The sequence below is a fragment of the Lycium barbarum genome, chromosome 4, assembly GCF_019175385.1.
Source record: "Lycium barbarum isolate Lr01 chromosome 4, ASM1917538v2, whole genome shotgun sequence".
Lineage (NCBI taxonomy): Eukaryota > Viridiplantae > Streptophyta > Magnoliopsida > Solanales > Solanaceae > Lycium > Lycium barbarum.
Genome location: NC_083340.1, coordinates 131068498 through 131094766, shown reverse-complemented (window position 1 = coordinate 131094766; position 26269 = coordinate 131068498). Strand labels below are relative to the sequence as shown.

At 35.7% G+C, this 26269-nt stretch overlaps 3 protein-coding genes and 1 pseudogene across 8 annotated transcripts; 1 reads left to right on the top strand and 3 right to left on the bottom strand.

Annotated features, from left to right (window-relative positions):
• The first annotated feature begins 2673 nt into the window (after positions 1–2673).
• LOC132636491 (mannan endo-1,4-beta-mannosidase 1-like) lies at positions 2674–5238 on the top strand (annotated as a pseudogene).
• Positions 5239–10528: 5290 nt separating this feature from the next.
• Positions 10529–13720, bottom strand: LOC132636489 (serine/threonine-protein phosphatase 7 long form homolog). The gene is made up of 4 exons (XM_060353382.1): positions 13515–13720; positions 13047–13229; positions 12521–12964; positions 10529–11471 (listed from the first exon to the last, which is right to left on the bottom strand). Exons 1-4 carry the CDS (start codon positions 13716–13718, stop codon positions 11052–11054), a joined length of 1251 nt encoding a protein of 416 aa, XP_060209365.1. The 5' UTR covers positions 13719–13720; the 3' UTR covers positions 10529–11051.
• A 511-nt stretch (positions 13721–14231) lies between these two features.
• Positions 14232–18506, bottom strand: LOC132636493 (uncharacterized). Of its 5 annotated transcripts, none has more exons than XR_009581292.1 (3): positions 17803–18506; positions 16446–16552; positions 14232–14880 (listed from the first exon to the last, which is right to left on the bottom strand). XR_009581292.1 is itself a non-coding variant. In XM_060353385.1 (3 exons), exons 2-3 carry the CDS (start codon positions 16486–16488, stop codon positions 14407–14409), a joined length of 513 nt encoding a protein of 170 aa, XP_060209368.1. In that variant the 5' UTR covers positions 16489–16552; positions 17803–18495; the 3' UTR covers positions 14233–14406. The 5 variants fall into 5 exon arrangements, 4 of the variants coding, with proteins under 4 accessions (XP_060209368.1, XP_060209371.1, XP_060209369.1 ...); XM_060353385.1 differs by having other exon boundaries at positions 14233–14880; positions 16450–16552; positions 17803–18495; XM_060353388.1 differs by having other exon boundaries at positions 14233–14880; positions 15802–16552; positions 17803–18494.
• A 139-nt stretch (positions 18507–18645) lies between these two features.
• Positions 18646–22237, bottom strand: LOC132636492 (serine/threonine-protein phosphatase 7 long form homolog). 2 transcript variants are annotated; one of them, XR_009581291.1, is made up of 2 exons: positions 21817–22237; positions 18646–21016 (listed from the first exon to the last, which is right to left on the bottom strand). XR_009581291.1 is itself a non-coding variant. In XM_060353384.1 (2 exons), exon 2 carries the CDS (start codon positions 21076–21078, stop codon positions 20167–20169), a length of 912 nt encoding a protein of 303 aa, XP_060209367.1. In that variant the 5' UTR covers positions 21079–21293; positions 21817–22223; the 3' UTR covers positions 20152–20166. The 2 variants fall into 2 exon arrangements, 1 of the variants encoding a protein (XP_060209367.1); XM_060353384.1 differs by having other exon boundaries at positions 20152–21293; positions 21817–22223.
• Positions 22238–26269: the final 4032 nt, after the last annotated feature.

The window sequence follows — 26269 nt, the reverse complement described above, 5'->3', positions numbered from 1 at the left end:
AAGGTATGCTGGGGGCCTTGTCCCAGTACGTATGACTTCCAGTCCAAACTCAAAATAGAGGTTTCATAGACTAGACAAATCAGTTATGTCATGATAGACATTTGAAGTCATATGGACATTTGGGCACATTCATGTTTAAACAAGTACTTTATTATGTAATATGACCTATTATGTTGTACAAAGGTTCATCATGCATTCACGTCATATTCCGCTTATAATATGAAATCATGTTAGTTCAGCAAGTCATGTGGTTCGCTCGGTCACACGTAGTCAGGCACCGAGTGCCGTGTTACGTCCAGGCCATGGTTCGGGGCGTGACAACTTTTTAAGCGAAGGGCAAAAATTAAAGACCAACACTTTGAGGGGCAAAAATTAAAGACCAATGCCTTTGAAGGACAATCCGCGCAAAAAACAATTGAAAAAAAGTGGATCTCTGTGAGTTTGTATTTGTTTAGAGTCCAAAATGTACTTTTAAGTGTAAATGGGCTAACATATTGTTGGGCTAAATCTAAGGAGGGTCATTTGCACGATTGTCCCTCAAAGGCACTGATTTTAAGTTTTTGTCCCTCAAATTGTTGGTCTTTGATTTTGGCCTTCGTTTAATACCCTGCGATTTTGGTTCGAATCCTGTTTAAATAAAAAAAAACAATCGCAAGACAGACATTTGTAGCAAAATTAGGCTTATTCAGGCAAAAATTAGGCCTTAAGACAAATTTTTACCCAAAATTAGGGCTTAAGGCAAACCCCTACCTTTAGGCCTAATTTTTGCCCAAAATTAGGCCTATTCTGGCAACTGATTTTTGCGCCGATTGCCCTTCTTTTGGGGTGGTCTTTAAATTTTACCCCTCATATTTGTGGTTTTTAAATTATGCTCCTCATATTGCTGGTCTTAATTTTTGCCCTTCGCATTGCAACTCTGAGCGTTCACGCAGAAATCATGAGGTCCTGAGTTCGAACCCCCGCTCAAGCATAAATTAAAAAAAAATTGCAAGGCAAGGTTTGGGTCGCGTGTATGCCGGACCCGACATATACTTGTTAAGGAATTACCAAATTTATGCCGGACCCGGCATACTCATGCCTTATGGGCAGACTTGGCATAAGTATGTCGGGTTCGGCATAACTTTGGTAATTCCTTAACAAGTTTATGCCGGTGGGGGCATACTTTTAATGGGCAAACTTTTATGCCAGACCCGACATAAACTTGTGAAGGAATTACCAAAGTTATGTCGGACCCGACATACTTATGCCAAGTCTGCCCATAAGGCATAAGTATGCCGGGTCCGGCATAAGTTTGGTAATTCCTTCACAAGTTTATGCCGGTGGGGGCATACTTTTAATGGGAAAACTTTTTTGCCGGACCCGACATAAACTTGTGAAGGAATTACCAAATTTATGCCGAACTCGGCATACTTATGCCAAGTCTGCCCATAAGGCATAAGTATACCGGGTCCGGCATAACTTTGGTAATTCCTTCATAAGTGTATGCTGGTGGGGGCATAGCGAAATTTAAACTCTGCCTTGCGAATTGTTTTTAAAATTTTGACTGTGTGGGGGTTCGAACATGGAACCCATGGGGTTTAGCCGAAGGGCAAAATTTAAAGATTTCAAATATGAGGGGCAAAATTGAAAGACCACACCAAAAGTTAGGCCTTAAGGCAAACTTTTGCCCAAACTCTGCCTTATAAGGTGCAAACTCTGCCTTAAGGAGAGTTGAATCCAAAACTCTGCTTGCGATTTTTTTTTTTTTTTGATTGAGTGGGGGTTCGAACCCGGAACCCATGAGTTTTTTGGCGAAGGACAAAAATTAAAGACAAACAATTTGAGGGCAAAAATTAAAGACCATTGCCTTTGAAGGGAATTCCGCGCAAAGAGTTTATCCGGTATATTACCTTTTTTTTGTGCGGATTTCCATTCATTTGGGGTGGTCTTTAATTTTTTCCCTTCAAATTGGTGGTCTTTAAGTTTTGCCCTTCGCCTAATACCCCGAGATTGTGAGTTCGAACCCCAGCTCAGTAAAAATAAAAAATAAAAAATCGCAACGCAAAATTTGGGCCTTAAAGCAGAATTTGCATAGGTAGAATTCTACCTTAAGGCAGAAATTTACAAATTCTGACCATGTGCAAATTCTGCCTTTAAGGCCCAAATTCTACTTAAAGACAAAAGTTAAAGACCACCATTTTGCCGGAGAAAAATTAAAGACCACCCAGCGAAGAGCAATCCTGCAAATTGCCCTTATATTACTATCAAATGCTAACCCAATGTGTTAGCGGAAAATCTAATTTAGTTTTTCAAACTGTCTGTACTTGAGTACACGTTTCCATCTAGTATTTGATCAAACCTTAAAATCCAACCAATGTTTCCATATTTTTCCTTTTCTTTTATTATTTTTCTTTTCCCCCATAAATTCTTTCGACAGACCTGTATTTCTATCTTAACCAAATAACTGCCTTCCTCTTCCATCAACATCCCATGCTAACTTTTAAGAATAACTTATTTTCAGTTAAATCTACTAAATTTCAATATCCATCCACTACGAAGGTCTTCTTAGTTCCTACAAGTTTTGCTATTTTTAGTAAATTTCCTTATCTTCAACTCACTATAAAAGCCCATAATAGGTGGTGACCTCTAACATATCACAAATCTTCTATTCACTATTAGAAATTAAACACTAAAATGTCTTTTACAAGAACGAGTTGTATTTCCGGGTTCTTGCTCTTGGTCCTAACTCTCTCATGTGAAGCTAGGGTTCCAAGAGATGAGAATAATGCAGAGTTTATAACAGTTAAGGATGCCCATTTTGAACTCAATGGATCCCCTTTTCTATTCAATGGTTTCAACTCCTATTGGTTGATGCATGTTGCTGCTGAGCCTAATGAGAGGCATAAAGTCACCGATGTTCTTAAAGATGCATCTGCTGCTGGCCTTTCTGTTTGTCGCACGTGGGCTTTCAGTGATGGAGGTTACGGAGCATTACAAATTTCACCGGGCGTTTACGATGAACGTGTTTTTCAGGTAAAGGTTTATGCTCTATGCACTAAAAACGTTTATAGTTTTTACATAATCGGGTTGAATTGATCTACAACAAGAAGTTATTATACATATCTAGTCTAACAAGTTATTATCGTTGTGTATTTTCTGGATTAGGGTTTGGATTTTGTGATCTCGGAAGCTAAAAAATACGGTGTTCGCTTAATCTTGAGTTTTGTAAACTAGTGGAACGACTTTGGAGGAAAAGCTCAATATGTTCAGTGGGCGCGAAATGCAGGAGCTTATATTAATGGGGACGATGATTTCTATACAAATCCAATGCTAAAAAGTTATTACAAGAACCATATTGAGGTATATGCATAAAAATATATTTTCTTTTTTCACTTAAACAACAAACTATTTGATAAGCATGCAATCTTTTTTTTTGGGGCCACTTAATGTCTTCATTATTAAGTAAAATTAAAAAGAAGCTAGTATGGCAGTTAATAAATTTTTGTTCTCGTGAAATCGCTACAGAAAATCGTCACAAGGGTCAATACCATTACTAGAGTTGCTTACAGAGATGATCCAACAATTATGGCATGGGAACTCATGAATGAGCCACGTGACCAAGCTGACTATTCCGGGAAAACTGTTAATGTGAGCCTCAATAAGAAGTGCATTTTAATTCATTTCTAAATTAGTTGAATTTTAGAAATATTAGTGACTAACGGTTACTGTAAAATTTTGGTTTTGACTAATATTGCTCCAGGCTTGGGTTCAAGAAATGGCAAGTTTTGTGAAGTCATTAGACAACAAACACTTATTGGAGGTTGGAATGGAGGGATTTTATGGTGATTCAATTCCAGAAAGAAAGCAAGTTAATCCTGGTTATCAAGTCGGAACAGATTTCATAAGTAATCATCTTATTAACGAGATTGATTTTGCCACTATCCATGCATACACTGACCAATGGTAATTTTACATCTTTTCTCTACTCACAAATTCACATGTTTCCATTATAATATTCTATGAAAAGGGAAGAACTTTATATACTGCTGAAAAAAGAAAATTACTATCCTTCATCGTATTTTCTGTGGTGTAACTATTTCATCACAATTTTCTTTGACGACTTGTGTTTCTGAATCACCTTGCTGGTAACAACATGGGGTAAAAGGCAAAATTTTGAACTCATTTATATTGCTCAATTATCGGTTAGATTTGCGTGTAACATATACAACCAAACAACATTAGACATGTTTTGGAGTCACTATTTGTAGTTATACAAATTACGAAAGAGACTACAAAAGTATATGTATACCAAAAATAAACTTGTCAAAAAATGTTATATATATTTAGAGGTGATGTCAATATATTATGTGAAAGACAATCATAACTGGATAATTACCAAAAACATGCTTTAATTTGTACGTAGTATGATCTCATAGACTCATGAATATTTTTAATTATAGAAAAATTATACTCCCTCCGTTTCAATTTATATGAACCCATTTGACTGGACACAACATTTAAGAAAGAGGGAAGACTTTTGAAACTTATGGTTCAAAATAAGCCTTGAAAATTTGTGTGACTGTAAATCATTCATAAAGTGAATTTGTTTCCAAATTAGGAAAGAGGTCATTCATTTTGGCACGGACTAAAAAGGAAATAGGTTCAAACAAATTGAAACAGAAGGAGTATTTAAGTTTAAATCTAAGTTATATACATTGATAGTTTAGAAATATCGTACATGATTAATGTAGTTTAACTTATAATTATAGTAGTCATCGTTTTATCAAGTTACGAAAGCTACTTATAAAAATGTAGTTGTAATATACCTTATAAGTGACATGGTTTTATAAATATTTCTTTGCACGTTAGTGAATAAAACTTAAATTCTTTACATTTATTTATAGGGTATCTGGACAAAGCGATGAGGCACAATTGGTATGGATGGAAAGATGGATAACAAGCCATTGGCAAGATGCAAGAACCATACTAAAGAAACCTCTTGTGCTTGCTGAATTTGGAAAGTCTAGCAGAGGTCAAGGATCAAGAGACATATTCATGAGCAGTGTATATAGAAATGTCTATAATTTGGCAAAAGAAGGGGGAACCATGGCAGGAAGCTTAGTATGGCAACTCATGGCACAAGGGATGGAGAATTATGACGATGGTTATTGCATTGTTTTGGGACAAAACCCTTCAACTGCAGGAATTATTTCAGGTCAATCCCATGCCATGACGACTTTGGCTCATTTGGTTCAGTGAGTGAAGACACGAAGATCACCATTATGGAGGATACGAAAGAAAATAGGTTTCATAATAGGTTATCCGACTGTATTGTTTTCCTGATTATACAATAATCAATTTATAAATGGATTTGACTGATCTTAAGTCCATCATTTTTAGTATTAATTGAACATCATAATACCAAACATGGGAAGTTGATTAAACTCAAAGAATGTAATTGCATAAACTATTTCAAGAAAAAAGGAACGTTATGTTTTCTGTCCTCTTGTTTTTTAGTTTAAGTACGAATTTATTACATATGCTGAAGGAATAACTAATTGGAGATTTATTAGATTAAAATCTTTTTTCCTCTAAGAACAGTTGTGTTTTACCAATAACAATTATTGTAGCGAATTCTTACTCTTTTTTTTGGGGTGGTCTTTAAATTTTGCTCCTTATGTTTGAAATCTTTAAATTTTGCTATTCGGCTAAAATTCATGGGTTTCAGGTTCGAACCCCCACACAGTCAAAATTTTAAAAAAAAATCGCAAGGTAGAGTTTAAATTTCGCTATGCCCCCACCGGCATACACTTGTGAAGGAATTACCAAAGTTATGCCGGACCCGGCATACTTATGCCTTATGGGCAGACTTGGCATAAGTATGCCGGGTCCGGCATAACTTTGGTAATTCCTTCACAAGTTTATGCCGGGTCCGGCATAAAAGTTTGCCCATTAAAAGTATGCCACCACCGGCATAAACTTATTAAGAAATTACCAAAGTTATGCCGGACCTAGCATACTTATGCCAAATCTGCCCATAAGGCATGAGTATGCCGGGTCCGGCATAAATTTGGTAATTCCTTAACAAGTGTATGCCGGGTCCGGCATACACGCGACCCAAACCTTGCCTTGCATTTTTTTTTTAATTTATGCTTGAGCGGGGGTTCAAACTCAGAACCTCATGATTTCTGCGTAAACGCTCAGAGTTGCAATTAATGCGAAGGGCAAAAATTAAAGACCAGCAATATGAGGGGCATAATTTGAGAGCTTTTGACCAAAATAAGCTATTTTTTAAACCAATTCACTAAAGTAATACGTTTTTAATTTTTTTTACAGAACTAGTATAAACGTATTCCTGAGTTACGTATTAGGCATTATTTTATTCAAAAATTCTAACGGAAAAAATAGCTGGGGTTAACGGTGTTAAAAGCTAATTCGTGACTATTAGTAACATATTATTCCTAATACGTTACTGTTAGTAACGACTTTAGAGAATACGAATACGAACAGTCGTTCTATGTAATTTGACATTGACTGATGTTAAAGCCGTAACTAGGAGTTACGATTTTAGGATAAAACGTAACTGACAGTTACGTTTCTACTCAAATTAGGCATGCGCAAATCTTGCCGAGAATCCTGCAAATTGGGAATCTTTCTGATTGATTTGACTATAAAACGTGATTAATAGTTACGTTTTAATTGTAAAACGTGACACACAATAACGACACACTGCTAAAGTCCCTCTTCCTCATACTTTTTGAACAAACCACATATCATTATAAAATATAGTCTATGAAACGAATGTTCAAACACATTCGAACAATTTTCAGCAAAGCTTCTACTTGTGTGACCTATTGTTGGAACAGCATTAAAAAATTCAACAGGTATAAGTTAATTAAGTCAAATATGTCGTAATATGTTAAAATAATACTATAGTTTTAATTTATTTTTCTGTTATATTAATAATAATAAGTGTCTTATTTTCGTGTGTAGGAGTAAAGATGGTCAATTTTGAACATAATGTGATGGTTGCTTTGTATTGGGGTGGCGAAATAATTACTGAAATGAACGGATTCAGGTACACTGAAGGTGCCAAAATGATTGTCAGCATGTTTATTTCAACGAACTATGCTGAATTGGTTGAACTATTGCATGAGAAGATGGGGACAAATAGTGAAAATATTCAAATTGATATTTCTGGAAAATATCCATGCTCATTTCAAGGTAACAATACAAGGTTCATTGAGTTTAAAATTGAGAATGACCAGTCCTTGCTACAATTTTTTTCCATACCGCAAAAATTTGCGGATAAGATCGATATAAATATTTTGGAGATTTATGTAAAGACCAAACCAGCAAATCAAAATAATATATTTCAAATGAGTGGTCAGCATGGTTATCACATGAATTTGTTGGCTCAAAATTATGGATTTGCTATGGCCAGTCAGCCTCATTTTGCAGAACCGATTATTCAACCATCATTTCAGCAGTTACCGATGCACGACAATCCAAATTTCTATAATCAATCTCACACCAATGTGTCATCATATAGTGCGACACATGGTTTCCGTCAATCATTTGGTGCAGGTCCTAGCATGCATGGTCATCGATCATTTGATGAAGGCTCAAGTAGTCAAAGACGTACTAGTAGTAGCCACGGAGAATATGAGGCCAGGTAAGCAACAAATTAGCTTGGGTTTATATATTTTCAACAAATAAATTAGTCAAATTTTATGTACTCCCCAGAAGATATTTGTACCGCCAATTGTTGCACTTTTACATGTTTTTAATTGTTGCTTCAATTATTTAGTGCTAGAATAGGTTTATTAGAAACCTCAAAATTGTTGCATTTTTTAACTTTTAAATGTGTTCGTACTCATATAAATTTTCTACTAAGAGAAAAAAACTTGCTCATATATCCTACAATCTTACTACAATTTATTAATATGGTTTCTTCCTTTTCTCCACAGAGAAGCTGAGGCTAGCATTGATATGTATAATGATGTAAATGCTGAAATTAGCTCTGAAAATTCAGAGGATGACGGCCCTTCAAGAGAGGATGAAGAGAGTGAAAGAGAAAGTGAACCTGATGAATATATCAATGATAGTGGAGATTTACTTCAAAATAATATTGGTGTAAATCCTCATAATCAATTTGGTCATGGTGTGTCCGAAATTCCATGTCATGATATACCCTACTTTACGACATTGGAGAACGAGGAAGATATTTTTATTTCTACACGAGAATCTGAGACGGGATGTTATTCAGCTTGGTCCGAGGATGCCAACAAAGACTTGGAAAAGAATATGTATTTTAGCAGCAAAGCAAAATTGAAACGGGCCGTGACGATTTGGAGTTTGCGCAAAAATAAAGAGTTCGAGGTGGTAACGTCAAACAAAAGTCTATGGGTTGTGAGATGCAGGTTTTATAATTTATTAGGTTGTCTTTGGTTTCTTCGAGGACGGAAGGTTGGAAATAACCTTTGGAAGATAGGAAAGTATGTTGATAATCATAGATGTAAGACTGAAGGGCTTATGACAGGTCATGTCAACCTAGATACCAATTTGATTGCATCTTTATTTCTAAACCAAATTCGAAAAAATCCCAAATTATTAGTAGTAGATGTCATGGCTAGGGTTCACGAGAAATTTGGTCATCAAGTGACATACAGGAAAGCGTGGCTTGGACGTTAACGCGCATTTGAATTGGTGTACGGTGACTTTAAAAAATCATTTAGTGAGCTTTCTAAATTTTTTGCAGCTTTTCAACACTTTAATCATGGAACTGTTGTAGAATGGAAACACGAAGAGTCTACGAGTTCATCAGAGGTAAAAACTTTCAAGTTTGTATTTTGGGCTTTCAAGCCATGCATTGATGGATTCCAAACGTGTCGCCCTGTTATTTCAGTAGATGGAACTCATATGTATGGCAAATATGATATCAAATTATTAATTGCTGTTGCAATTGACGGAAATGATAACATTCTTCCTCTAGCATTTGCTATTGTTGACAGGGAGTCGAAAGAGGCATGGAAATGGTTTTTTAGGAATTTGAGCGCACATGTGATAAAGGATAGAGAAGATATATGTGTGATCTCTGATAGGGCAAAAGGAATTTTGGCTAGTTTATTGGAGTTGCGGCGGTATCAAGAGCCTCGGGCCTTCCATCGATTTTGCCTAAGGCATCTTAAGAGCAACTTTCAATCTCGATATCCAAACAAGGACCTCAGTAAACTGATGTGGAGGGCTGCTTCTGCCCATCAAATAAGAAAGTTTGAAGCCTTGATGTGGGAAATTAAGGAAGAAAATGTTGAAGCATATCAATACCTCATGGAAATTCCCCTGGACAAATGGACAGTTAGCCATGATGATGGAAAAAGATGGGGAGTGTTGACAACAAATCTTTCAGAGTCGTTCAATGGAGTCCTGAAGAAAGCACGAGGCTTGCCTGTCACTGCCATGGTTAAACTATCATTGGGGCAAACTGTTGAACGGTATACTCGTAGGTCTCAAACAGCGCAACAACTTTTGGAGCAAAATGAACTATGGACGGGGAGGTTCAAAATGAAGTGGGAAAATAACTATGAAAGTTCAAAAAGGCACTTTGTTTATGATTGGAATATACCCACAGGGGTATATGAGGTTAGATCTATGCAGGTTGATGGTACTGGTGGTAATCCTCACCGTGTTTCACTGAATGAAAAAAAATGTGATTGTGGAAAATGGGCTAATTTGCAGTTTCCATGTTCACATGTCATGAAGGTTACTGAAAGAATGGGAGGATTGGCTAGAAATTTTGTCAGCGAGCATTTCACAATAGAGAATTATGCTACAACATATTCTGGGTCATTCTCGCCAGTTGGGCACGAGGCGTATTGGCCATTTTCAAGTTTTAGAATGACAAGTAATGAACTCTATCGCCGTCCCAATCGACCAAGGACAACTAGAATTCCTAATGAGATGGATCGTGGTCCTGCAGTATATGGGCGATCTTGCGGGTTGTGTAGGCAAACTGGACATGATAGGCGTCAATGTCCAACTCGTAGTCAAACTTAGTGTTAGTCGAGTTTGTCAAGTTATTATATTAGTTTATTAGTAATCAGTAATTTTTTTTTTGTTTCTTTATTTAATATGATCATTATGCTCAGTTTCCTAAATTTTATGTAGGAGTGATCAATAAGTGTTTCCTAAATTATCTACTATGTATACTTAAGCAGCAGTGAGCCAAAAAAGCAAAAAGCAAATCGATTAGTGGCCTCAAAAAGCAAAAAGCAAATTGATTAGCTAAAAGCAATTCTCTGCTTACACCATAGCTGAATACAAAAAGCAAAAAAAGACTAATATATGACTTGCTTCAAAACAACACCAGCAGTGACCCAAAAAAAAAAACACCAGCAGTGAGCCAAAAAAACACCAGCAGTGAGCCAAAATTTCACTTCTTTTCCAGCTTCAAAAAAACACCAGCAGTGAGCCAAAAAAAATAAATCATTCCTACTAAACTGCTGATGACTTGCTAGCAAAAACCATAGCTAATACATGACTTCCAATTAAAACGTAGCTGAATACAAAAAGCAAAAGAAAAAAAATAATACACCAACTGTACCTTCATCTAACTTACAGTGAGCAAAAAAAAAAAGGAGATTATTCCTACTAAACTAGATCAGCGAGATTATGTGCCTTCATCTTACTTACAAGCCAAACTATTAGTGATGCATTCATTTCTTTTTGCTTCTACCTTGCTGCTTTTTACCTCTACCGCGATGCTTTTTAATCCTACCATACGGATCAAGAAAGTGACTCCCGGTCGCACAACGCTTACGAATAATTTTACGCTTCTGCCTCATTAATGGTTCACCATCCACTTCATCGTTGGAATCATCCAACTCATTACCTTGTATCTCAATATTGCAGTCCTGCCCATCATCTCTATTAGTGGCCTCAGGGATATCGATGGACATTTGCACAGGCGATGAGTTAAAAACAGGACCATTCTCAACAAATATATTCTCAAAAGACGAAAGACTTGGATCTCTTGAATATTGTGGAGTTTGTGGCGTCATGTATGGTACAATCTAAGTAGTTGTTGGTTGATATGTCATAGCTGATGCCTGAGTGAATTCGTGAGTGTCGCCTCTTGAAGTGGAACTAATATCACAATTTGTTGTTACTAGATCATCTTCCGGGACTGCTTGGGCATCTTCCTGACGCATTTCATCCATTTCGATAGACACTTGATCTCTCTTAATAGCACGTTCCCTCCTACCAGCAACACCACCTTTTCCTCGCCTACGAACAGAGGGACGTATATGGTCAGCATGTACTCCATCTTTTTTATAATCGGCTTGTAAATGAATTCTATCAGCCTCGTGCACATATGTCAAGCACTTTTCAACTTCACTCCGCACCATTGCACGAAACATATAAAATTCCTCAAATAATGGCTGATCACCAAGTGATTTTGCTTTATCAACCACTGAATGAATATAACGCACCTGTGTGAAACCACATCAAAATCATGCATCTTTAGAATAGTACAATAATACTCTGTCCCAAATGCATTTTCATGGAACCAAACAGTACCTTTTTAATTAGATTACTAAAAACCCAACTATATGAATTTAAATTTATACAATAAATGTGGATTGAGAACCTGAAAATTAAATTGATAAATCTTTTACTAGTACACAACTTATTAACTACGTAAACTGCTAAACATAATAGTCTGTAGCTAGGTTGTAAGTGTATAGTATAACTCTTAGATGCCTAACTTTTAACTCCATAAAAGGTTTGCTATTAGTATGAGTTCATTAGTGATTACATGCATTATGTGTACTTTGTGAAGATAAGTGTACTATTCTATATTAGGATGGGTAATTTAGCATGCATGCAGGGCATTGTAAATGATGAGAAAATAATAAAAATGTAATGACATACCCCTGCTGTACAGGTGTACACTTGAACAACTGTAGTACTAAAGTAGGGGGTGGCGGGGTAGAGATACAAACAAACAAAATAAACAGCCAGTGACACTCTCTCCCTCTGCTCTGCCAAAATCTGTCACCATTTGTAACCATTCTTGCTAATTCAGTGTTCTCCTCCCCCTTCCACTTTTTTCAGATAAATACTCTCTACTACTCCTATATAACACCACACTTTGTCTCATCACCACATATTCACACATTCCTTCTTACCCAAATACTCTGTCCCAAATGCATTTTCAAGGAACCAAACAGTACCTTTTTAACACAAATTTGCTTGAGAATTATAGGCAGAGCATGCATCATAGTTTCAAAAAGGAGAAAGCGGTGGTTAGTATATCACAAGTTGTAATATACCATCTATCAAATAGTATGATGCAACTACTAGATTAATTTATACATGATCAGTTATTTGGTAGAATCTTTTAACCGAAACAACAAAGACAAAGGTAGTTATTAATATGCTGCAACTAGTGTAGAACTGATTATCTGATACAGTTTTCACATTGCATATAAAAGAAACATGTAGTACTGTTGAACCAAAATAAATATGCACCACTTACCATTGCTTCATAAACCGTTGCATTAGGCACATAACCTTGTTGCCGCTGAGGACGCGAAGTAGGATTACCAATAACAAGACGAGTAATGCGTCTGAACCAAACAAGGTAGGGGTCATCATACCGAAGTGATTCATGATTGACCGGTGCATTAATAACGTATCGAAGTCGTTGGTGCCAAAATGGCAACCATTGTGCATGCTCCAATTCCCAATTTGTATTTGGCCTTCCCCGACGATCGTGGTTGAAATGTGTGGGATCAAATGCAAACGGAGTTGGTGGTATCTCCTGTATCATTCCAAATTGCCTCATAACTCGATCAGGCAAGTGAACCTCGACAACATCCCAACAAAATATTGTGACTCTAGCACGCCATATATTTCGTCCAACACGACAATAATCGGGAAGGCTCTCAATTAATTCATCAGAATATGGTTCCCAAATAAACTAAATGAAACAAATAAATCAAATGAGACCTTACAATTACAATATACATGAAAATTAAAACAAAACTAATACAACATTGTACCTGATCCTCCGTCATGGAATCAAGTGCATCCCTAAAAACTTTCAACACATATTGGGTAGTGTCGGTCCAACTAAAATGTGCAAACCATCTAGTAGCGCGTGGACCCCTAGGTAAACCAGTATTCGCGTCTCTTTGTGCTAATATCTGGGGCCTGAGAACAGTAATTCTCTCCCATGCCCAAACCTGAAGATAAAACACTAATTTCAGCATCATTTAATGCAACTGTTGTAGTAAACTAAAACAATCAACATCATTTTTTTCATTATATATAGAAAAAAGGAAATAAAAAATCTTATCATTTAGCTAGAAAGAAAGTAAAGAGAACTATATGTATACTCTGGGAGGAACATTCCATGTAAGAAGGTTAGAAAAATCTAATTAGAAGAAAGAGAACTATATGTTTAGGAATTGAACAAGTTTTTTTTTTATAAATACAGTTAATACTTTTATTAATATTTTTAGGTATACCTGTAGTAGTGGTAGGAATCCCGCTATCTCATGTTGCTTAGCCTGTGAGGCCTTACAAAGATAGTGATACAAGCTTGCTAGAGTCGCACTACCCCAACTGTAAGATCCTATTGTGTTGACGTCCTCAAGCATAGGTAAGTACATAAGCTTCAAATTACTTCCAGATGTATCCGCCTTCATCATACCAGCAATCATCCAAAACATACACTACAAAAAAAACTGGATTTAGCGACGGACGTAATCCATCGGTAAACATCATATATCCGTTGCTAAACCGATATAGCGACGGAATAACGACTGAATTGAATCCGTCGGTAAAATCCTCGTAGCTAACCATTTGCCGACAAAACAAATGAATCCCTCGCAAGTTTAACGACGGATTGGCGACGGATTTTATCTGTTGCCAATATGAGCGAGGCATGAAATCCGTCACAATGTTAGTAAAATCCGTCGCTAATTCTATGAGTTATTTCGTCGTTTCATCTAATTGGCGACCAATAGTTTCCGTCGCTAATTCCGTAGCCAATTCTTTTGTTTCATCGGATTGGCAACCAATAGTTTCTGTCGCTAATTCCGTAGCCAATTCTTTTAATACACATTTCTGTATTCCGTTTGGTGACGAAAATAATTTGTCGCAACATTAGATTTTGTATTAGTTATAGCTACAAAAATCCGTCGCAATTTTTTATTGGTTTTATATAATATTTTAAATACACCTGTCCAAGCATATATTAGAGACTCATATAATAACTTAATTCACAAAAACTAATATTCTACAAGGTCCAAAATACATAGTAGAATGCAAATCAAGTTCAAAGCATCCACAACGATATTCAAAACCAAAAATCCAAAATCATATGCAACAACCATAAAGTCCAAACAACAAAACTAACTAATGAGAGACTGGAGAGCCACGATCATCACCAGAAACCAATGCATGAACTTGATCAATGTTGGCAGTAACTGGAGCTGGAACTATAGGTGCCATAAATGATGGATGGTCATTAGGAGTGTCTGTCTGAGAAGAGACAGAAGGACTCAATCCACGTACTCGCTCAATAATTATAGGAAGCAAGCGATCAGTCAGTTCAGGAATGATGCTATCAGTCAGTGCAGGAATTAATCGTGTCACTAACTCATCCAAATTTCCAGTCACTGCTAGTTGAGCATTCGGAGGTGGTACTGAGGATGTAGCATCAGAAGCAGAAGAGGAACGAAGATTCAGCCGGTAATATATTTGTGCTTGAGATCCAAGACCATATATTCTTCTTTTCTTTACCCCTCCTGCAGCTTCGTAATAGGCTTGACATTGATCAACTTCAGATTGAGTCTGTGTCTGATTTTGTAGTATTTCTTGATATTTTTCCTGTACAAGAGAGTGATAATTAGTGAAACTCATTTCACTAACAGTAAGAACATGTACAAGAACCATTAAAGATAGCAAGAATAATGCCCTAAAAGCTTCAATAGAATTCAAAATATCTCTGCTCACTGAAGGAAGCAAACAAAGTTTCTTCCCATTTTTTTCAACCTGTGATAAGTTCAGAGAACAAGCAAAAGCTTAATTACCCATCAAAAACAAAAAATTCACATGCGTCCACAACCTATGTTACGCGGATCCTCCATTTGCCTCGATGTACCTGTGTCCAACGGGCTTGACTCAATATGATACAATGTCATATTCGAAATTCACATGCACTTCATCTTGCAGAAACAACAGAGCCTAATTCTCCAAGAATATATGCCACTATAAAGAAAGATACAAAAGGCACCATTCATCACTGCTCATTGCATATTTCAATTTCTGTTTTAGGTTCTGTTCAACCCTTTCATTTAACACCATGTTTATTTCTACGTATCCCAAAGTTATGCATATTTGCATCTGCAAGCACTTACTAAGTGTTGGTTTGTGCCCAAATATATCTTTACTAAAACATGTCACTATAAAACACATTAAAATATTGTTGATGCAGGAGATGGCATATTTGTTCTACTTACCGTTGCAAAGTACTCTCTTGATATTAAAGTTCATTTTTCATAAGGAAAGAAAATGAAAAGACACGTGAAACCTTTAATACTATTCATTTTAAATTCTTCTTTAATTTCTTAATCCGTGTCCAAATACCTTTGCATAAAATGGCTTTGGGCACTGAAGAAGCAGAAATAAAACCACTAGATCATCACAATAAATTTACTTTTCATGAATTTTTAGGTGATTTTTTGCCTCAAGAATGCCATCAAAGGACCAACACTTATTATGTTGCATTCTGACAGTAATTCCCCTCACCACAAATGAAAACATTGAGATGGATTCTGTCTTCCTCCGAGCCAATATTGCGTGACCTTTATACTTGATACATTCTTGTACTCCACCAGTGCCATTTTATGTGATACACTAAACAGTTTATTTTTGAACTTCTCATTTTAACTGCAACGAAATAACGTATAGTCACTTTAGGCAGTTGATTAACCTTGAGATTCTACCATCAACTATTTCATTCTGCAATCTATATAATTATATAAAGCAGTTTCTGAAATTATGAGGAATCATTAAACACTACAATGTTCTGTGCTTGTTTTAATGAGCTTCACTTTCAACCAACACTCTCACTCAATCTAGGACTCCTTTCCCTCTACCTCGCTCACTTCTTTCTGGTTCACTTAGACACTGTCTAACTAAATTACGAAGCAAGCTCGCGGTCTGGTAAAAAGAAAATCACTCTCTAAATAATGATATAGCTAAAATTAGCTATAATGCTGCCTACTTTGAGAAAACAACAACAGAATTATTGATTTACTCTGCTAAAGGAATATAAGTTTTCAGAAAAGATATTTGTTAACAAACAAAAACTGAAGTGAAATCAGACAGTATAAGCATAATATACTACTGAAAGAAACTTCCTATAGAAGATTATAGAATGTTGGACTCACATACCGATTCGGGCTCTCTCACCAACAAAAGATTTTCCATCATGACAGTGTGTATGGACGTGCAAATGTACCTTACTTGGTGTTGGATCTCGACCCTTTTTAACAGCCTATACAAGAAAAAAAATCCACATAGTTTAGTAACTTCCAAAACCAACAAAATAAGTAATTGGATCCAAAAGGTAGTATGTTCACTTTAGTGATGTATGAAGCCTATGCATGGAAAAAGAAGTTGGCTGGCAAGTTGCAACACTTAAGACATATATCCATACTAGTTTATAATAGCAATACCAGTTCAACACTGTTACATATATAGGATTTTTTTTATTACTGGTGTTTTAAGATAGCTGTACATAATTCCACTTTGTTTTGTGAATAAACACAGTAAGGAACCATAATTATTGTTATGTTGCATGGTGAAGAAAGAGTTTGTGACCAGCAAAAGAAGATGCTTACTGTACAATTTCAGAGTTTATCCCATTAAAACAATTAGAGGAACCATTCAGCTGAAGAACTGGACATAACAATCCTTCAACCCGGCCTTTTTCGTCATGAAAAGATCAAGATGACATGTGGAACATAAACACATGAAAGGCACTGCATAACTCATTGACAATTTCCAAAGAGAGCAAGCAACACATTTTTGGCCATATCTTTTTAGAAGTGAACTAAACAATAATGAGAAATAAACAGTTGCGCAGTTGCGCAGAAACTAACTTAAAGGCCACAGTTGCACTTGCTATCAACAATAATGAGAAATAAGACATAGACATTACAGTTCCTCTATATCAGTCAATACTATGTGACCAAATTTATGGATCACTGCAATTGCATTTATCTACTTCTAATGCCTGCAACAGAACTCATTAGACTGATAAGACTTGAATTTCTATCCCGCAACAAAAGATAAGTCCTGTGTCTCTTCAGTCTTAATACCCATTGATCCAAAATCCTCACTTTATATTTTCCTCTCTTTTTACACCACTTCTTGTAGTATATTTCAATCCAATTCGGTCTTTTTCCCTTTCTTCAACCATCAAACCAGACATAATAGAGAACAAGACAGTGAACTAAACCTCATGTTAATCTACTATTATCCAAATAACTTCATTATATCATTTCAAACTAGTCTCTTATGGTACAGTTAACTAGATTCAGGATAAGAACATGTTCATTTCTCTACTTAACTAGATTCGGAAAGTAAAGCTGGCTATTACTTAGATTTTAATACCATGATTACATTAAAATGACTCTAAACCAGAACTTCGACATAATATTTTACGAACCGTGGCTTCCAACAAGTTAAATAAGCATGCTACTACATATTTCAGGAACTAAATGCAATGGTCTCAGATATTACCTTTTGTTGGTGCAGTGAATGGGGCGTCGAGGTCTTGGATTTTACGCTCGAACACGAACGAACCCGAAATCACTTAGATTAGACAAAGTTCAAACAAAAAGATAAAATATAGCAGTTTAGAATGATATGTGGCTTTATTAACGTTGTTTTTCTTTTGGATTGAGACCCAGTGACTCTCTCCTGCGGCTGAGCTCTTAAGACGCTATTTATAGGTGTAAGCCAAAAAAATCTAATCTTCAATTTGGGCGGGATATTGAATTATCTAGGTCAAAAGCCAGTTCAAAAATCTGAACGTTTGAGATTTGTAAAGATTCGCCAGTAGCAAGATCAGAAAAAGATGGAAGAAGACAAAAATCAAATAAAGCTCTTGTACTAAAATGGTGAAAGATAAAAATCATAAAGAAGATTGAGTTTAAACTTTCCAATCCTGATTGATTTTCAACCAACGGAGCATGCTTAACACGATATTTTCAGATCTTCCCGAAATAGTGAGACCTCCACTGAGCTTCGAGATTTAACGTACTATCCAAACACGAAACGAGACAGAGACATTAACATACGCTCAGACAAAGGTAGAAAGAAACAAAATTTGCACCAAAATAGTGTGGTAATGGTCTGCCATGGCTGTGGAAAAAAGGGTTCTTGTTTGGAAGAGGAAAGATGAAGGAGATGAGAAGTGCGGCTGCTTGCCCTTTAGGTTTTAGATGGTGAATTAAAACGAACGGGCTGGGTAAATTGGGTAGTGGGCTGCTGATGAAATGTTTCATTTGGGCCATGATTTGGGCTCAATTTGACGAATTGGGTTGCAAATCATGGATCTTTTCCTCCTTCATTTTAATTATTCTCGGGTTTCTAATTTAATAACTAGTAACTAGTACAATATATATTATGTGAAGGCAATTAGTAATTAATATGTAGAAAGTAAAGGACTTACTAAAGTATTGATTTATAATTAATTTAGCAAGTACAAATCCTGAAATGAAATGATGACGAGTTATTAAAGAATCGTGATAAAGTAATGCTCGTAATGTTGGTAGTAAAAAATAGTAACGCTATTAATAGTAGTAGAAAATAAAAAATAGTATTGAAAACAAATTATTTATTTCATTAATAATTTTAGAAGCCCAAGGAAATAAATTGAAAAGGAGGGAAGAAATTGGGTGTCAACATCATGCATTACCAAAGAATAAAAATGGAAGAAACCCATATGAATACAGCACTAAACAATGAATCAAAAATGCTACTAATACTTACAGATTATTGAAGAAATTAATTAGCCAGATGAAAAGAACATGTTTTTATGTTCTTGAAAACGAAGAGAAAGCCTATCTAACAGAAAAGGGAAGAGAAAAGGGAAGCAAAGACAAACCTAAGCAGAGCCAGAGAGAGCAAGAGCAGTTTCAGTGGCTTTGTGGGTTTGAAGAAAGTTCTAGTGGGTTTTGAAGTTTTAATGTGTTTATTAGAGACCATTTTGTTTTATTTCTTTGATAAAAATAAAATTTTATTTTTTTTGCCGACAATTTTACCAACGGATTGGTTCCGTCGCTAAGATTAACATTAAATTGTACCCTTTTTTGAGTTAACAACGGAAATATCCGTAGCAATTGGTATTAAAATATGGTGATACATACATATTATCTAACGACAGACATAATCCGTCGCTAAATCCGTCACTAAGCTGTAATAATTTTTGCCGCCAACAATTTGTCGTAAATTTTGTAGCAAAATAAAGGCGCTTAATTTTAGCGCCTAAATATAGCAACGGATATTAAATTCTGTCACTAGTCCGTCGTTAGTTTAGATATCATTTCGTTTTCCCTTTTTTTGGCGAAAAAATTGTAATTTCGTAGGTAATCCGTCGTTACAAGCGACGACATAAATTGTGTCGCTAAAACCCGTCCCTAAAACCAGTTTTGAAGTTTTAGTGTGTTTATTAGAGACCATTTTGTTTTATTTCTTTGATAAAAATAAAATTTTATTTTTTTTGCCGACATTTTTACCAACGGATTGGTTCCGTCGCTAAGATTAACATTAAATTTTACCCTTTTTTGAGTTAACAACGGAAATATCCGTAGCAATTGGTATTAAAATATGGTGATACATACATATTATCTAACGACAGACATAATCCGTCGCTAAATCCGTCACTAAGCTGTAATAAATTTTGTCGCCAACAATTTGTCGTAAATTTTGTAGCTAAAATAAAGGCGCTTAATTTTAGCGCCTAAATATAGCAACAGATATTAAATTCTGTCGCTAGTCCGTCGTTAGTTTAGATATCATTTCGTTTTCCCTTTTTTTGGCGACAAAATTGTAATTTCGTAGGTAATCCGTCGTTACATAGCGACGACATAAATTGTGTCGCTAAAATCCGTCCCTAAAACAAGTTTTTTTTTTTATAAATACAGTTAATACTTTTATTAATATTTTTAGGTATACCTGTAGTAGTGGTAGGAATCCCGCTATCTCATGTTGCTTAGCCTGTGAGGCCTTACAAAGATAGTGATACAAGCTTGCTAGAGTCGCACTACCCCAACTGTAAGATCCTATTGTGTTGACGTCCTCAAGCATAGGTAAGTACATAAGCTTCAAATTACTTCCAGATGTATCCGCCTTCATCATACCAGCAATCATCCAAAACATATAACATCTAGCCTTCTGATTGACCATATCTTGTGTTGCCGTGTCAAGTAATTTTGGATGACGTAGCATGTGTTGATTAAGTTCCGATACCTTGAGGCTATTTTTTTTAAAGTCTCCAGGAAGTGGACTAAAACCTAATAATCTTTGACAAATGTCTTTCCAATCCTCTGTGCTCCTCGCCAACTCATTCCCAAGTACTGGATCACCATTCACGGGTAAGCCATACAACACCTCTACGTCTTGCAAGGTGATTGTCGCTTCTCCCGTCCTAAAGTGGAACGTATGAGTTTCAGGACGCCATCTTTCAACTAATGAAGTAATCAAACTACGATCAATAGTAGGTCGATGAGATCTGTAAACACCGTACAATCCCGATAGTCTAATCACTTCCAAGACTCGTGTATCAATTGGATGGTCCTTTACGAAGTCCCAAAAATTTCCATCGCATCTCCTTGTATTCAAAATCACATTATCCTGTGACCTATGGGTGAGTTGTTCATTCAATACAGACGAGTCGAGTGGACCCGGATCCATCTGATATGTATTATTTTCCGCCATAAAACAAAAATACCTACACAAGTGAATATTTTCTATGAAACTTCTATGCTTGTTTTGCCTAAAAAATGTGAACATCACATCTTCTTAAGAAAGTGAAAAAACAGAGAAAAACACTCGGTATCTTCCCAAACGAAAAACCTAGAAACAAGAATACTACCTTTTTTTGAAGATAAAGGGAGAAATTCGTCATACCATTATCTTCTAATCCAGAAATTGAAAGTTTGAAATGTAATCCAGAATTCTTCCACTATACTAGTGTGTGAAAAAGCACATACCTTAATCACAGTATCCTGTTCCAAGCTTCTTAATCAATTTTTTGCAAGCAAAATCGCACAAAATACTGAGCTTTGAAAGTTTCACATTTAAAATTTGCAGCAAAAAATCGAATAAACTTCACAATCTATATCATCGGAATAAAATCCATTTGCAGAGATAGATAAAATAATATATGGATCGAGTAAATTTTGTTGTTCTCCTGGTGATAGTGATTGTTGTACCTCATTTTTACCATCATTATCATCATCATCAAAACACTATACTTACAGGATCTTTTTTTTTTTTTTCCAATACACCAAAGCTATAATACACTTTTCTCACTTCCCTTCAAACTCCAAACGATTGAAATCATTCCAAATCCACAAATAAAGAACCAATCAAATCCAAGAAAGACAAAACCCCACAAAATAAAGAAACAAATTCTCTAAAAATTAGCACAAAAAATTCTTAAAGATTCGAACTTTGAAAAACCCCAAGATTCAGATCAGGGAACTAAAGAGAAGAAATGAAAGGAAGTTAAAGAGAGAAAGTGCTTACCAAGAAGTGAGAGAGAATAAAAGGGAAGAACAGCTACCTCTTCTGAGTGTGAGCCCCCCTACCCCCTCCGTTTTTAAAATGGCCCCTTATTGAATGAGGGTTTATTTTGAAGAGGGGATTTAAGTTGAAAAGGAAAATTTATTGAATGAGGGTTTATTTTGAAGAGGGGATTTAAGTTGAAAAGGAAAATTTGTTCAATGAGGGCTTACTGCTCAGTTGTGTATTTATTCACATATATTAGAAAACACTGAACGACGTCGTTATTTTAAATGAAGAGACAACTATTAGTCGTGGTCTTAGAATACGTAATAGGACTAAATCGTTACTGTCAGTAACGACTTTTATTTTAACGCCGTCACTGTTTTCCCGTCAGAATTTTTGAATAAAATAATGCCTAATATGTTACTCAGGAATACGTTTATTCTAGTTCTGTAAAAAAAAAAAAAAAACGTATTATTTTGGTGAATTGGTTTAAATAATAGCTTATTTTGGCCATAATTTGAAGACCACAAATATGAGGGGCAAAATTTAAAGACCACCCCAAAAGAAGGGCAATCCGCGCAAAAAAATGTTTTTTAAAGGACACCATCGTAATGGTGAAGGGTTAGGCATAAACCCCTACCTGTGTATATCAAGAAAGAATAATACATGGAGGAGGACATAAACCCCTGCCTCCAATATAACAGATGAAATGACAGTTATCATATAGCAAATATCTAGCTCATAAAAATTGTAAAAGAGGAGTCCTTGTTAGCGAATTCTTACAAAATCACTTGTGAAGTGTTATAAATTTTTAATAGCAAACACACTCTCTTTAAACTATAAAAAATCTCACTCTCAAATGCGGTCTGTAAAATTATTTCAAGTCACTCGTCTAATGCGATTCGATACTTTTTTGTAACTCCCAATTTATTATAGAGTTTGTTAACTCTTCTTTTAATTAAGAAGTTATGGATCGTCTTATATATCATTGGTGTACCATATTCTATCTCTTACTTACATGTGATGGATGAATTACATTGAGCCTATTATTTGACCCATTTTTACATCAACACCAAACTATGTTCCATTCTTCTTACTTCCTTTATTTCCTTATTAATGTGTACACCGTCGTGCAAAATCATATACGGAAGAAAAAGGCTCTGTGCGCTCTTGAACAGCATTTAGAAAATGTAAAATGAACTCATCTCATTATTAAGAATAGAGAGAGAAAACTGACTCGTTCAGTACAACACTGCACATTATATACATGGAATGAAAATGAAAAAAATATCTAACTAACTGACAGCTCACTAGCAACTAAGCTATAACTAAGTAAGTGTGACTAATTACAAACTGCCACTGTGTTAATACAAATAAGATTCCAGCTAATCTCAACAAAACGTTACGTTTTATATATGTCCTCTCATTTTTTAGTTTGAGTACAAATTTATGACATATGTTGAAGGATAACTAATGGGAGACTTTTCAGAATTAAATCATTTTTTTCTTCTCAGAATGGTTGTCTTTTACCACTAACAATTACTATAGCTAATTCTTACAAGATCACTTGCGGACAGTTATAAATATCTAATGGCAGACACACTCTTTAAGAATTTGGAGCCTAAAGGGCACGTTGTGGAAGCCAATAAACAAAAAGAGATTGCCAAAAAATGACATAGCAAAAGGGTTGGTTGGGAACTGTGCTGCGAACTGTTATAGTTTATACTGAGATCCCCTAACATTCGTTTACTACATTTTTTTTTTTAAGAAAAATTAATTCTAGTTTGCAAATTAATATGCGAACTGAAAGATTGTTTTGTGTTAGTTTCTTAGTACAACTCATCCGTAGGAAATCCAAAAAGATTTTTCTTTTCATGCTATTTTACAAGAAAAGTGGAGTCATACTTTTAGGATATATCAGATAGAGGTGCCCGTGCACAGCATGGGCCTGCCTATATATGCCTGTCCTTGCTGTTTGTATTATTGCGCAGCGACAAAATTATCACAAACTTGTATCAACATTTAGCGTGATCAATAAAAAAATGGGGAGATATTATCAAAATAATTAATATTCAAAACAAATTTCTTCTTAGTATATACATCTAGTGAGGAACAAACTTGTACAAGATATCCAAGAGATTATATGTACTGTTTTGCTTCCTGAGTACATTTCTCAACTTGGACAAAAGAAGATTGCATCCCTTTCCGCAAAAGTTCACTGTTATAAGCCTTCTCTTGCAAGTAAGCACTCGACAAAAGTACAGGTAGCATCCAGCAAGAATATTTGAACCTGCAATTATAGAACTTAAGAACCTGTAATTATAGAAGTTAAGGAACAATGAACCAGCAAATGCATAATGCTTCCAATAGACAAATCATTAAGTGTTGGGTGTGCGAACAAAATACCACATTGGTAGCTGGAAAGAAAAAGGAGCTACTTATAAGGAGTTGGATGCTCTTAACGATGTGAGACCTTTTGGGGAGAACCGTGCGGGCTTGGCCCAAAGCGGACAATATCACATCATGTTAAGGGTATCTTTGAACCGTTTAGCCCAACAACTGGTATCAGAGCCAATGGTTTGGCGGGACAAGTATGAAGATGACGGAGTGTGGCGTGTGGGCCGGCTTAGTGCCTTTGCCCGTCTATGGGCCGGTTTACTACCTTTACCCGTATCTTTGAAGACGCATTCACAGCCTTTGGACTTCGGTGCCCGTAAATACTCAGTATGGGTGGCACACATACATGTTGAATCTCTGATCCGTGGTATGATAATGAGCCACGTGGAACTTAGTTCGAGGGGGAGATTGTTGGGTGTGCGAACAAAGTATCACATTGGTAGCTGGAAAGAAAAAGGAGCTACTTATAAGGAGTTGAATGCTCTTAATGATGTGAGGCCTTTTGGGGAAAACCGTGCAGGCTTGACCCAAAGCGGACAATATCACATTATATTAAGAGTATCTTTGGACCGTTTAGCCCAACATTAAGTACGGCCAGCTGCGTACTAACTCAAATTTTTATCAAATTTAGAATTCCCAAAAGTAACATAATTGCACAACATGCGGCTACATCACTCACAAGGAAGGGGGTAGAAGAACATGAACTCAGCAGTTCATAGCAAATTGAACGATAAAAAACAACAATAATCTCTACATGCCTGTTTTCACATTTTTCACCAAAAATCACTCAAAAAAATTCAACATTTTTCCATGTTCTATTCACGTCCAAACACAACTCTAATTCCCAAATACTATTTATCAACTTTCTTTCAAATTTCACATTTTTTATGTCCAAACGCCCACTAATTAATTCACTTCTATCATTCACATCAAAATATTACTGCTCTCCCTCCCAATGACAAATCAATAAGATGTCCATAGTATTCCGAAGATCAGTTTACAAACAAATATGTACAAGGAATATTAAAGAAAAATATAGAACGATAGAGAGAGCACGATGTGGGATTTCACTGGGTTGTTGTTGTTGTAGAGAGAGCAGATCTTGTAGGCTCAGCATTTAATTTAGTTGTTTTGCAAGTGTTAATATCGCTGGCCGTAGACCTTTAAAATGAGTAAAATAAAATATTCCTTTGCTTCCCTACATTTTTATTATACATAAAGCACTTCATTGGGAACTAAAAGCAACACCACAATAAGTGTTCAGGAAAAGTGTTCAGGAAAAGCGTAGGGAATGAAAAACCTAAATAGACTCCATTGAACAATAAGTTCAGGGAAAAGTGATATAAATAAAAGTAAACAGAAGAACTAAATTACAGGACTATGAATGTATCTAACTTCTTGGATCTGTTTCTTCCAATGATTTTTACTCTTAACTTTTGTCACCAGATTTCCAGGAGACATCCTCTTGTACCCTCTCCCAATACAAAAAAAAAGAACATCTCAAATGGTAAACAAATGAGAGAACAATATTAACACCAAAACATACATTTAATTGGCTACACAGTCACCACAAGGAAAATTGCACATCATTGAAATCTACACATGCATTTCTCTTTCTTCTTTTATCCGCCTATTCCAAGGTGAACCCATATTAGCGTTAAAGAGATATTAATTTCAAAAGAATGAAAAACGTTTTCTCAACTACATCTTGAAAGAAAAACAAAAACTTAAACCTCCACAAAGTTGATGCAAAATGCAAATGATACAGGACATTAAGATGATGTTTCACAAATGCAGAAAAAAGTTGCAGAATCAATGAATCAAAGATGAGAATGTGGATGGCAAAGCATTCAGCAGTTCTTTTAATATTTAGATTGAAATGTGTTTCCCATCTAAGATATGCGTCTAAGCAATGACCCTGTATAAGAACCACATAAAAGGAAGGTTCTCTATGACCAACTGATTCACCACCTTATTTTTACAGAGATATTTCTAAAATATACATGTCGATTTTCACACATTTTACCCGAACAAAAGAAGCATACTCTGATCATGGTGCTGCAATACAATGAGC

Excerpts from the sequence above, each read along its gene's own strand:
- LOC132636492 (XM_060353384.1), bottom strand. The coding sequence starts at position 21,078 with ATGTTCACATTTTTTAGGCAAAACAAGCATAGAAGTTTCATAGAAAAT.
- LOC132636493 (XM_060353385.1), bottom strand. The coding sequence starts at position 16,488 with ATGATGGAAAATCTTTTGTTGGTGAGAGAGCCCGAATCG. Across the intron at positions 14,881-16,449 it reads TGGTGAGAGAGCCCGAATCG|GAAAAATATCAAGAAATACT; the intron begins GTATGTGAGTCC and ends TCTCTTGTACAG.
- LOC132636489 (XM_060353382.1), bottom strand. The coding sequence starts at position 13,718 with ATGTTTTGGATGATTGCTGGTATGATGAAGGCGGATACATCTGGAAGT. Across the intron at positions 13,230-13,514 it reads GATTCCTACCACTACTACAG|GTTTGGGCATGGGAGAGAAT; the intron begins GTATACCTAAAA and ends TTTTATCTTCAG. Across the intron at positions 11,472-12,520 it reads CAACGGTTTATGAAGCAATG|GTGCGTTATATTCATTCAGT; the intron begins GTAAGTGGTGCA and ends GGTTTCACACAG.